Raw genomic sequence first — 13,246 nt, 5'->3', positions numbered from 1 at the left:
AGTAGAACAAATCACCGACGAATTGCTATAAGGTCGAAATTTTGGCGGTCACGTGTGTAAAACCACGCATAAACTAGTGTACTTTGACCGACCTTGCAACAATATTCAGTAGGGCGTAGATATATTGCTCAAATCAGTTGTTATGTATAGATGTTCCTTTTATAATGTCATACATTTCATTAGTCGTCTATATGCGTGTATACTTTATGGTAATGATAACACGCACAAATGCGCACATTCAATAATATTTTATTAGTAAACTCTCCCGTAATGCGTGCCCTGTATGGAGTAGGTCGCCCCATGCTGCAAAAATTGACCCAGTTCTGAACATTGCCTGCTGAGCCATTTCTGGATGCTTGAGACCAACCAACGTAGATGACCTCTACCTGCTCTGTGGCATCGCTCCCCCACACGTTAGACGAATGGCTTCATCCCAAGTAGAGAAACTTAACCAAGAAAATGACCCTCGCCACCCCCTCTTCCAGCATGAAACAGTAAAGAAGAGACTAAAGTCCAGGCACAGTTTCATCCACGCGGTTCAACCCCTGGATGGCAACCTCCAAAACTACAGGATCGTCCAATGGTCAAAGCATCTTCAGGCAAGCCAACATAAGCTTTCACTCAGACCCCAGGAATCCCTCCCGCCCAGAGCCAACGAGGTATGGCCGACGTGGTTATGCCTAAATCAGGACAGGTTTTGGCCGATGTAGGGCACTCATGCAGAAATGGGGATACACTGAAGATGGTCCAATCGAATGCGACTGCGGGGAGGACCAGACTATGGGACATCTCCTGATATGCCCCTTATTGCCAGAGCCCTGTAGCCCTGAAGACCTTGAGGCTTTTAACCACCGTGCCAAGTCCTGTGTGCTGCAGTGGCTGGGCCGAGTGTAGTGTAGTGACCCGAGAAGAAGAAGAAGAAGAAGTAAACTCTCGACACTAAAACACTGACCTCATCAGCGTTTGTAAAAAAGCAGTCGGATTTGTTGTCAGTTGTGCTTGCACGCACACCAATCTCCGCACGACTGTCTACTCGGCACTCAAGATTGATGTAAAGTGAGATATCTTTGGTGAACGACATAATTTTGATTGGCTCACGGAACAGCCGGGCCCATTGTCAGAAACAAAATTAGTCTGAACATTAGTTTTTTTAACATTGGATTATCTTGTGGACCGGAAATCTATACACTATACGTATAAAAAACTCGTAACTTCATCCTGTTTCTGTCAACAGTCTCTGAGAAAAAATAAATGATAAAACTATCATTAAGACTAATTTTGTTCCCGACAACTGACCCTGGGTTTCCAACATGGCGGCGCCCTGCTTACACGTAGCTAGTCGGGAAGTTGGAGTACTGCACCTTGATTGGTGCTGGGAAGAGGATGTTGGCAAGACCAAGGTGATCGCACAGGCCACACAGGCGGTCCAGGTCGTTCACTTGGAACTCCCAAACGCACTGCTGAAACTCCTCGGAGAAGATGAGTCCTTCAACACAGCTCCACCGCTGCTGCATCTCGTGCGGCAGGCCCGACCACTGGCACTGGTGGTACTGTCGGCAGTTCCTCTTGTCGGCGAAGAAGCCATCCACCTTGCAGGTGAACACGTCGCACGAAGCGTCGGGCTTGCCGATCTTCGTCGTCGTCGTCGGCGGCGGCGCGGCGGTGGTCGTGGGACGTGGAGTCGTTGTGCGTCTGGTTCTCGGACGACGTGTCCTCGGTCGCCGCGTCGTCGGCGGCGGCGGCGCGGCGGTGGTCGTGGGACGTGGAGTCGTTGTGCGTCTGGTTCTCGGACGCCTCGTCCTCGGTTGCCGCGTCGTCGTCGGTCGCCTGGTGGGTCGCGTTGTGGGCACTACTGACGTGCTCGTTTCCAGCACGTTGTTGATGGTGGTTAGCAGCGGATACTTGCCCTGCCCGCACTGCGTGCCCGTGAAGTCGTCAAAGTCCAATGCCCATATCATGGCACCCCCCAATCGCTTTTGCTTTACGAAGTTCGCCTGCAGAAGACGAGTGGTAAGTGGTGATATATATATATGACGTGTGGCGAAAGCATGTTGGTCGCGCGCCATGTTAATAGCGAAATCTTGGGCTGCGCGTCACGCACTTGTAGAGAATAGACGACGAAGTTAGTGCAACGTTTCACACGTACACAGAGCTGCTGATCCAATTCTTTGTCAATTCCTGGGCGCTTAGCAGAGCCATATGATATATATAATATATCTATAATATATATATATATATATGTATATATCGTATTATATAATAGTATATATATTAATATTATATAATTACATATATTCGTAAAATCATTGTTTTATCGCTGCAATGTGTATACTATATATATATATATCCTTGCAGCGATAAAACAATGATTTTATTCATATTGGTGCCATTGCTTGTATTCACCTTTGCCCGGATACTCTGTGGGTCGTCGTAGGATACGAAGTTTCTGTCCTTCACAGCGTAGGGAACCTTTTGTTCGGTATTAAAATAACGAGTGTAGCCATTCTTCAGATGTCCGCAAACCTTTAGCGTTAAACATAAAACCAACAGGTAAGAACATTATACTTAAAGCGGAACGCTGGTCTATAATTTGAAAGAGTAGTGGCACTAGTGCGATACTTCTTGCATAAGAAACGACCTATTCACACACATATCTCTGTCAGAAACTGCTCAAGTTTAAGTTAAAATTCAAGTCTACTATGCGTGGAATATTTTCGGAGATATGTATGTTTGAGGCATGCATTTAACGACATGATTAACGATGCGTGTTTCTTAACTTGGGTTAAGTGTTAACTCGGGTTAAGGTGACTCCGTGTAGTCGATGCGTGTTTCTTAACGGCGGTTAAGTGTTAACTTGGGTTAACTTAATTCGGGTTGAGGTGATCTCTCATCTCTCTCTCGTCAAATCTAATCTATCATCAATGAGAAGTCAACTCACCTCGTAGTATGCCACGAAGCCGGCCTGGCGGGTGAAAGGCGCCGGCGGACACGACTGTCCCGTAGTTGGATCGCCGATGTCGTGTTTGGCGGCGTTTGCCAGCATCACGCAGCGGCCGTACGTCGGCATGCCCAGAGTCAACTTCTCAGACGGACATCCCTCGCGAATGTATTTGTTTACACCCCACTCCTATGGCAGAGCAAAAGGAAAATCGTGTTCAAAAGGATATCGACTTGTGTAGCTACTACTGTGCAGATATAACACCCATGTGAGCATTGATTTGCCCGTAGGCTGATTTCAATGTTGTTTGTTGTAGAACGCTTAAGGTTTGTACGTATCTAGCATACATGTTTAACAGAGCCACATGCGTGTATTTACATAATCGGGTGCTACTGCCCTGGACAGCGTTTGATTCTTATCAAATACCGCATCAATTAATGGTGAGCTCCACACACCGCACGCGCGCACGCACCCAAATGCACGCAGTCACACGCGTATGCACGCGCAACCACAAGCACAAACACACAATAATGGACGAACAAACGCACGCACGCATACGCACACCCCACACACCTGCACGCGCGCGCGCGCGCGCACACACACACACACACGCGCGCGCACATACACAACCGCGCGCCCACACATAACCACACAACACACACACACACACACACACACGCACGTGCGCGCGCACATACACACAACCGCGCGCCCACACGCACACGCACACATAGGCACAACACACACACACACACACACACTATTCGTAGTATTGCTGTCACACACACACACCACATACGCACGGCACACACGCACACACACACCCACGCACACACACACACACACACAGACACAGGCGGCGCCGGAAGCAGTTTTGGATTGGGGGGCAAAGACCTAAGGGGCGCTCACGGATTTTTTTTATGGTGGTGTGCGTGAGCGCGTGTGCGCCGAGTGTGTGCGTGAGCGCCGTGCTGTGCGACGTGTGTGTGTGTGAGCGCGGTGTGCTACGGTGGTGTGCGTGAGCGTATGTGGTGTGACGTATGTGCGTGAGCGCGTATGTGCGATCGTGTGTGCGTGTGCTGTCGTGAGGCGCGTTCGTGCGACGCTGTGCGGAGCGCGTTGTTGTGCCGTGAGCGCGTGTGTGCGTGAACGCGTCGTTTGTGACGTGTGTTGCGTGAGCGCGCCACGTGTCTGTGCGTGAGCGCGTGTTGTGCGTGGATACGCGCTGTTTGTGACTGTGTGTGCAGTGCAGCGCGTGTGTGCGTAAGCGCGTTGTGTGGTGTGGTGCGGAGCGCGTGTGTGCGTGAGCGGTGGTGTGTTTGACGTGACGCGCGTGGTGCGTGAGCGCGTGGTGTGACGTCGTGTGCGGCGTGTGTGCCGTGAGCGCCGTTGCTTCAACCGTAGGTGGCGACGTGGGGTTGCTGAAAGCTTCGTATGTGCGACGTGTGTGCGTGAGCGCCCGTGTGTGCGACGTAGTGCCGTGAGCGCGCTCACGTGGTGCGACGTTGAGTGCGTGAGCGCGGTTCTGGTGACGTGTGTGCGTGAGCGCGTGTATGTGACTGTGTGTGCGTGATGCGCGTGCTGTGCGGCCGATGTGTGCGATGAGCGGTCGTGTGTGCGACGTGGCGTCGCGTGAGCTGCGTAGTGCGACGTGTGTTGCGTGAGCGCAGAGCAGACGGCCGCGCCCGCGGGCTCCGGCCGGCCCGTCTGTGGTGCGCACGTTTGAAGCGTTCAATCACGCAACGCGCGCAGCGAAACTTAACAATGGATGTATAATTAGTTTCTTGAACGTTTAGAATAGCAGGTCTTTAGTCCATAAGATTTAGTTTTCTTTCCAACTTTTCTTTTGGGGGCTTTTCTCGTTTTTAGGCCCGCCCCCACCTTGTTTGATTGGGAGAGCGCGCCCCCTGGCCCCCCGCTCCCCACTCCGCGCTTCTGCACGAGACCAAACCACACCACACACACACACCACCACCCACACCACCACACACACACACACCACACACCACGCCACGGGCCAGCACGCACACACGGTACCGCCGCACGCACCGCAGCACACCACCGTACCTGGGGTGGATGGTGTCCTACACGCGGCCGTCTTTTCGGTCCTCCTTATGCGTGCAGCGGTTGCGTTGTGACCGCGCGGAACGCTTCCCCAGGCGTCGTGACAGCCGTCGTGACGCCATCACGATTGAGAAAAGTAGAATTCCTAAAATTTTCCGCGCCACCTACGGTTCCAAGTCACAACATCCGACTAGACGACGACAGCAGAACCAAGTAAAAACATAAACAAACTGAACACAAGGTCAATAGAAAGCCATCCTGACGTTCTTTATATCGGACGCTTATACAGTAGGAGCTACGCACATCACTAAAACTATTGTCAAAGACTTCTCACATTAACATCTAAAATATTCGCCGCATTAAACCACAAACCCAATTACATTTTACTCACCGCGGCGCGGTGGGCAGTCGTACCGCCACGATGAACACGGTCGTCGCCACTAGGTATACTAGAATATTGTAATTAGTGCTATCGTATATTGTTTGGGTATTTGTAAATAACCAGGAGTAAATTAAATAAAACATTTCGTCTGATTAATTTTATTCCTTAGCGAATGATTGACGCTTTTATGCTCACAATAAGCACGTCAGTTCATAAACGAGCACGGGATTCATTGTGTGCGCTCCACACACGTCAGCTCGGTTAATTTTACTGGCCTTATATTTTTGTGCCTTTCAAAGGGTTCCCAAAACCGCCACTTTTTGATTAAATTACATAATTAATCTGGTAAAAAATTCGTTGTTAGTTGTGTTTTCATTAAAAAATACACATAGTCTGCGATAGTACCGCGTAGGCTTGGTTCTGACTGCGTCGGGAGCTTCGCGCCGTACGCTGCCATTATGCCCAGTCGACTGTCGCTAGCCCACGTCGTACGGTTGTGCTGTCGATGACACTGCGGCCGCTGGTCCAGCAGCCGCTCCTTACCGTCCGACCGCCTCATCTTCGAGGCCAGCCATCAAATCCTACGGTGGGCGCGGCAACAACGTCTGAGATGTCACCGTGGTGATCTTACATGCCGAAACAACAGTCTGCGTGTTGTTCACTGTTTCATTCTCTACAAGCGAACAAACAGTCGGTGATTTTCATTGTCATTTTACAACGCGAACAACAGTTTGGGGTGTTCACTGTTTATTCTTACGTCCTCGCGATACAACAAGTCTGAGTGTGTTCACTCGTCATTCTTACAAGCGAACACACAGTGTGTGTTTCATGCGTCATTCTTAGGACGCTAACAACAGTCTTGGATATGTTCCTTGGTCATGCTTACATGCGAACAACAGTCTTTCGTGTCTTCACTGTTTATCCTTACCAGGGATAAACGTCTAGGTGTTTATCTGGTGATTCTTAACGCTACAACAGTCTGATGTTGTTCATGAGTCATTCTGTACATGCGAAACAACAGTGGCTGGTGTGTCACTGTCATTCTTACAAGGCGACAACAGTCTGCGTTGTTCACTGGTCATTTTTCACGGCGAACAACAGGCTGTGTGTTCATGTCATATTTAATGCGAACAACAGTCTGTGTGTTACTGTTTCATTGCTTACATGGAAAACAGTCTGGTGTGTTTACTTCGCTCATTCTTACATGCGAACAACAGTCTGGTTGTTCACTGGTCATTCTTACGGCGCAAACAACAGTCTGTGTGTTCATGGTCATTCTTCGTTGGAACAACAGTCTGATATGTTCACTGATGGTCATTCTTACATGCGAACAAACAGCTCTGGTGTGTTCACTGCGTCATTCTTACATGCAAACAACAGTCTGGCTGTGTTCACTTGGTCATTCTTACACTGCGAACAACAGTCTGGTATGTTCACTGGTCATTCATACGGGCGAACAAGAGTCCGGTGTGTTCACTGGCATTTACGGGAGAACAAGAGTTTGGCATGTTTACTGCAGCAACCACCGGGCAACAAGACGCGGTCATGTTCACTTGTCATCTCAACACTCTTAACCTCGTAATATTAGTCTTCAAAGTCCAAGGGACTACATCAAAGATGGAAAGAGACAAAGTTGATCAAATAGACAGATCACACTGCGGATCGCAGTAGACAGGAGCCTCAAGTTTGAAACTAACTAAAGAGGAACTCTTACGGGCGAACAAGAGTCTGTATGTTTACTTGGTATTCTTACGGTGCGAACAAGATGTCTGACATGTTCACTGCGTCATTCTTTACGGGCGAACAAGAGTCTGACATGTTCACTGGTCATTCTTACGCGGGCGAACAAGAGTCTCGGTATGTTCACTGGTCATCCTTACGGCGGAGAACAAGAGTCTGGTGTGTTTACTGCGTCAATTATACGCGGCCGAACAAGATCGGTGTTCATGGTCATTCCTACGGGCGAACAGAGTCTGGTATGTTCACTGTCGTCATTCTTACGGGAGAACAAGAGTCTGATATGTTCACTGGTCATTCATACGGGCAAACAACAGTCTGGTGTGTTCACTGGGCTATCTTACGGGCGAACAAGAGCGCTGGCATGTTCACGGTCATTTCTCAACCTTATAACCTCGTATCTCGTAAATATTAGTCTTCAAAGTTTAAGGTACTATATATCGAAGACGGACAAAGTAAGGACCTTTATTATTGAAGGCCATTACCGCCAAAACCTACCTATTTTAATTGCGCTTAAAATGTATTTTAAGCGCAATTGAATTCCAGCCAATCAGAACAGTGGTTTTTAATCGCGCCTAAAAATGTATTTAAGCGCGATTGAATTCCAGCCAATCAGAACAGTGGTTTTTAATCGCGCTAAAATGTATTTTTAAGCACCGATTAAATTGTGGTAGCTTGTGTGGCCGTTGTAGCTACTATACACCACTCACTCACTAAGTCACCTAGATTGCAGCGTGTACATGATACAGGTGTGCGCGCCGGGCGCGCGCGCGCGGTGTGTGTGTGTGTGTGTGTGTGTGTGTGTGTGTGTGTGTGGTGTGTGTGTGTTGTGTGTTATTTTGCGTTACTTATATATAGGCGCGTATTCTATTCATGTACATAGATCGTTTGTAACGTAAGCGTTGATAATTTCATGAGTCAACTTATCAATTCAAATCAAAGAGCAATGCCAATGAATCACAACTAAACCATGCGCGTGCTGCTATTAAACATATTTGTATGTAGACAATGTGCACAGTATAAATCAATTATTATTATTATTATTTTTTTTATTATTATTATTATTATTATTATTATTATGCGTGTGCGTGTCAGTTCTATATAGACGTTATGCTATCTGTTTTATTGTAATATTAATAATCACAATTATAACCATAGGCCTACGTGTATAATCACTGTCAGTGCTGTGCTATACTTTAATATATGCTTAATATGCTATACGTACTATAGTAAATCTATACCCCCAAACCCTCTCCCCACACATATCCACACACCACACACAACACACACACCACACACACACACACACACACTCACGCACACACACACACACACACGCACAACACACCACACACCACACCCCTCTCCCCACACACACACATACATACACACACACACACACACAAACACACAAACACACAGACACACACATAGACACGCACACACACACGCACAACACATACACACACACACCACACCACACGCGGCCGCGCGCGCGCGCACACACAACACACATACATAGACACACACACATAGACACGCACACACACACGCCACACACACACACATAGCACACGCACACACACACACGCACACACACACCACACACACACACCACCATACACACACACACACACACACACACACACACACACACACACACACACACACACACACACGCGCGCGCGCGGCGCACACCTGTAATCATGTACACCTGCAATCTAGGTGACTCAGTGAGTGAATGGGGTATAGTAGCTACAGCGGCCACACAGCTACCACAATTTAATCGTGCTTAAAATACATTTAAGCGCGACTAAAAACCACTGTTCTGATTGGCTGGAATTCACTCGCGCTTAAAATTAATTTTAATCGCGATTAAAAACCACTGTTCTGATTGGCTGGAATTCAAATCGCCGCTTAAATACATTTTAAGCGCGATTAAAAACACTGTTCTGATTGGCTTGAATTCAATCGCGCCTTAAATCATTTTTAGCGCGAATTAAAAACCACTGTTCTGATTGGGTGAATTCAAATTGCGCTTAAAATACTTTTTAAGCGCGATTAAAAACCACTGTTCTGATTGGCTGGAATTCATCGCGCCTAATCACTTTTAAGCGCGATTAAAATAGGTAGGTTTTGGCCGTAATGGCCTTCCATACTTTTTTTCTTTCGCACCGTGTGCGTGCTAGGATTCCGCGTAATGGCCACGACCAGGGAGTGTGACATCCGTTAACCTGATAGGAAATACGAATCGTATCCTCGCGCACCCGGTTAACAGTTACAACTAAGCGTGCAGCATTCTATATGTAAACTCACGATCACACGTATGGCATGTATTTTGTTTCATAATTCGATTTTTTTGTTTTATGGTTGATTTTATCCCATATAACATTCACGAATCGAATGATTCGATTTACGGATCGAATGCTTCGATTCACGGATCAAATGCTTCGATTCATGGATCGAATGATTGGATTCACCGGATCGAATGATTGGATTCACGGATCGATGATTGGATTCACGGATCGATTGATGATTCACGGATCGAATGATTGCGATTCACGGATGCGAATAATGCTGGCGGTTTTGGAATCGAATCATTCGATTTGCGAATCGAATTATTCGATCTGTGAATCGAATCATTCAATTCTGGAATCGAATGGTTCGATTCCAGAATCGAATGGTTCGATTCGCAGATCGAATGATTTGATTTGCAGATCGAATGATTCGATTCCAAAACCGAATGGTTTGATGCTAGGATCGAATGGTTTGATTCTCTTTTCTGATATAAAATCAAATGATGTGAACATTTCAAACGGAATTATTGTCGATTTATTGCATAGAACATATGATAAAATAATCAAATATTATATGCGATAAATCAAATGTTATATGTGATAAATCAAATGTTATATGTGATAAATCGAATGTTATATGTGATAAATCGAATGTTATATGTGATAAATCGAATGTTATATGTGATAAATCAAATGTTATATGTGATAAATCGAATGTTATATGTGATAAATCGAATGTTATATGTGATAAATCGAATGTTATATATGATAAATCGAATGTTATATGTGATAAAATCAACCATAAAACATAAAATCGAATTATGAAACAAAAACCATGCCATACACATCTACGTGCTAGTATTATAATGTATTTAAGCGTTATGGACTGGGGAGGTATGACGGTCTGTACATCCCCAACAGGGTCTGGTATTAGCAGGTTTGCAAATCGGAAAAAGAATTACTAAGCAGGTACAACTTGCCTATATAGAGACTAAAACGAAATAATCGAAATTATGCATGCATAGCTACACGGAGTTGCAATGGCAAGTGCTAAATTAATTATCTGAGTAATAGCGTACTTTATTTAACAATGTTTTACAACTTAAAATATCACAATTCATCGACACGAATGCTGAATATCAACCCACAGTAATCACCACTTGCTGACGATTCTTTGGTATAAGCAAAATGCACTGTCGTTAATTCAGACCACCACAGCAAGTGAAGACACGCGCAGTGATATAACACGTGTCCCATCAACAGCACAATTTGTCAGGAATAGACAAGGTTGTTCGCCGTTATTAGCGGACGAGCAGAAAATGAAATAAATATCAAACGAAAAACATACACCAAACGGAAACATTTTATTCACGTTTTCACTTTTTTACGTTTGGAATGTATCAATTTCCGCCTGGTATTTACGCGTAATTTCTCGTCATTACTGCCACAGTTACCTGCATCATGAGTGGATAGTTTCTCTTGCTCTGCGGACTTCCTCCACGCTCTGTCTCCCCGGGAAACTCCCAATCAATATCCAAACCATCCATATTGCGAGATCTGTGAGTATAAGTAGGCACAATATAACAAACAATTCCAACAACCTCTCGTTTAATGGTAAATATCTATATGTCTCCAAGTGAAGTCTAGGAGGTGCTCATACAGTAATTATACGATTTTAATCTAGTTTCTATACAGCCGTACACTAATGCATTTTAATTTGACACTGTAATATTATGGCTCGATTGCTCTCACGGGACTACTCGACACACCAACGTAATAATAGCGTGAAAATCTATTGCGAGGGTTGGCGGTCACGTAAGACCAAATCTAAGATGTATATCACAGTCAGCACGTATATGGCAGGCGAGGTGGACACAAATGGTATTTAGTGACAGTCACAAATTCGAATTAATTTTTATCATCTAATACATATTTGTGGAAGTTTCTCTGTTTGTCTGTTCTCGATTCAAATGAATATGCAGAGGTCCCAAGTTGGGAAAGTCCAAGAAAAGGAGCCAGAAATCCAAGAAAGGGAGCCAGCATTGGCCCAGCAATCCAAGAAAGGGAGCCAGCATTGGCCCAGCAATCCAAGAAAGGGAGCCAGGCCCATCGCCGTTTTTTCGCAGTGCGCAGAAACAGGAAAAAAAAGTTGTGGCGGGCTGCGATATGTGTTTGTCGCGGCACACCACCATTTTTTATAAAGTATACATGTAAAATCATCGTTTTATCGCCTTTTATTGTTCGCTGGAATCAAAGTACATCAACAACAACGGCAAATTTAGTAATTTACTGATTTACTGATGTAAATTTTCATATGGCTGAAAAATGTTACAAACCGGGAGCTTCTGACCTCATTCCGGTGCACCGGGAGCAGCGTGTCATACCGGGAGTATGACAGCAGATCAGGCTCGTCTTTAATTATTTACAAGCATGCCTTTAATTAATTAAATGCGTGTATGTAGGGTTACAAGCATGCACGTAATTAATTAAATGCGTGTATGTAAAGTTACAAGCATGCACGTAATTAATTAAATGCGTGTATGTAAAGATACATGCATGCTTGTAATTTCAACCAATCAGACAAAGTCTTACAAATAATTAAACGCGTGTATGTAAAGTTACAAGCATGCGCGTAATTCCAACCAATGAAATATGGTATGTGGTGGTATATAATGTAAGCGTATATGGCCGGTAGGAAAGTGTATTTACCTATTATATCTCGCGAACTGTAGGAGTTACGTTTCTAGAATTCTACATACATAATGATACATCCCTGTTAGGTTTGAGTTTATTGACGCACGATTAGCCTAATTAATTAGCAAATATGCACGCGCTGTAACGCCCATAGGCTATCATACGCATATCTCGCGAAGAAGTTGAGTTATAATTCTAGAATTCTACATGCATGATGATACATGTCTTAGCAATAATCCCTGTTAGTTTCGAGTTTATTGACGCACGATTAGCCTGATTAATTAGCTGTTATTCACGCGCGGTAATGCCCATAGGCTTATACAGGCATAGTAAGCGTATATGGTCGGTATATAGGAAAGTGTACCTAAAGTGTAGAGAGTAATATTGGATTGTAGGACCTTGGCTTCAATCAATAAATTGTGATATGTGACGGTAGGACCTTGGCTTCAAACAGTAGAGAATGATATGGGATGGTAGGACCATTAATTATTATACGCTTACTATGCCTGTATAAGCCTATGGGCATTACCGCACGTGAATAACAGCTAATTATTTAGACTAATCGAGACTAAACTCACAGGGATTATAGCTAAGACATGTATCATTATGCAGGTAGAATTCTAGACTTATAACTCAACTTCTTCGCGAGATATGCGTGTAATAGCTTATGGGCATTACAGCGCGTGCATATTTGCTAATTAATTAGGCTAATCGCAAAGAAATATCACGAAGATCTCAAAGATTATTGCTAAGACATGTATCATCATGCATGTAGAATTCTAGAAACGTAGCTCGTATAGTTCGCGAGATATGATAGGTAAACACACTTTCCTACCGGCCATATAGCGTGATAGCGTGATAGCGTGTGTGCGGCCGCGGGAGAGGGGGGGGGGGGTTAACAGCTGAGTACCCACCAGCAGTACGCACCAGCACAGACAGTACAGGCGGACGCGGGCAGCGTCTATTTTTTCCGTACCACAAATGCGCGAAGGGTTCCTCTGATTGGCTGCTTTGATTTGCTCTGACGTGGAGGTGACCGCAACGTGGCAGCACTAGTGTTAGGATAGTGTTAGGATTAGGGTTAGGGTCAGGGTTAGGGTTAGGGTTAATTTTTAATTATTAATTTTTAATTTT

At 45.3% G+C, this 13,246-nt stretch overlaps 1 protein-coding gene across 1 annotated transcript in view; it reads right to left on the bottom strand.

The window, feature by feature from the left end:
- Positions 1-858: 858 nt before the first annotated feature.
- The window catches only part of LOC106821593 (chitotriosidase-1-like), a 25,863-nt gene continuing 13,475 nt past the window's right edge, over positions 859-13,246 (bottom strand). The window contains exons 7-9 of the mRNA XM_014826475.1: positions 2,939-3,127; positions 2,404-2,523; positions 859-1,994 (exon numbers count right to left, since the gene is read on the bottom strand). Coding sequence (XP_014681961.1) covers positions 1,326-1,994; positions 2,404-2,523; positions 2,939-3,127 — 978 coding nt within the window. The 3' untranslated portion in view covers positions 859-1,325. The remainder of the gene's footprint in view (positions 1,995-2,403; positions 2,524-2,938; positions 3,128-13,246) is intronic.

Source organism: Priapulus caudatus, unplaced genomic scaffold (assembly GCF_000485595.1).
Source record: "Priapulus caudatus unplaced genomic scaffold, Priapulus_caudatus-5.0.1 Scaffold78, whole genome shotgun sequence".
NCBI lineage: Eukaryota > Metazoa > Priapulida > Priapulimorpha > Priapulimorphida > Priapulidae > Priapulus > Priapulus caudatus.
The sequence above is the reverse complement of the archived record's forward strand: the minus strand, read 5'-3'. Positions and strand labels throughout refer to the sequence as shown.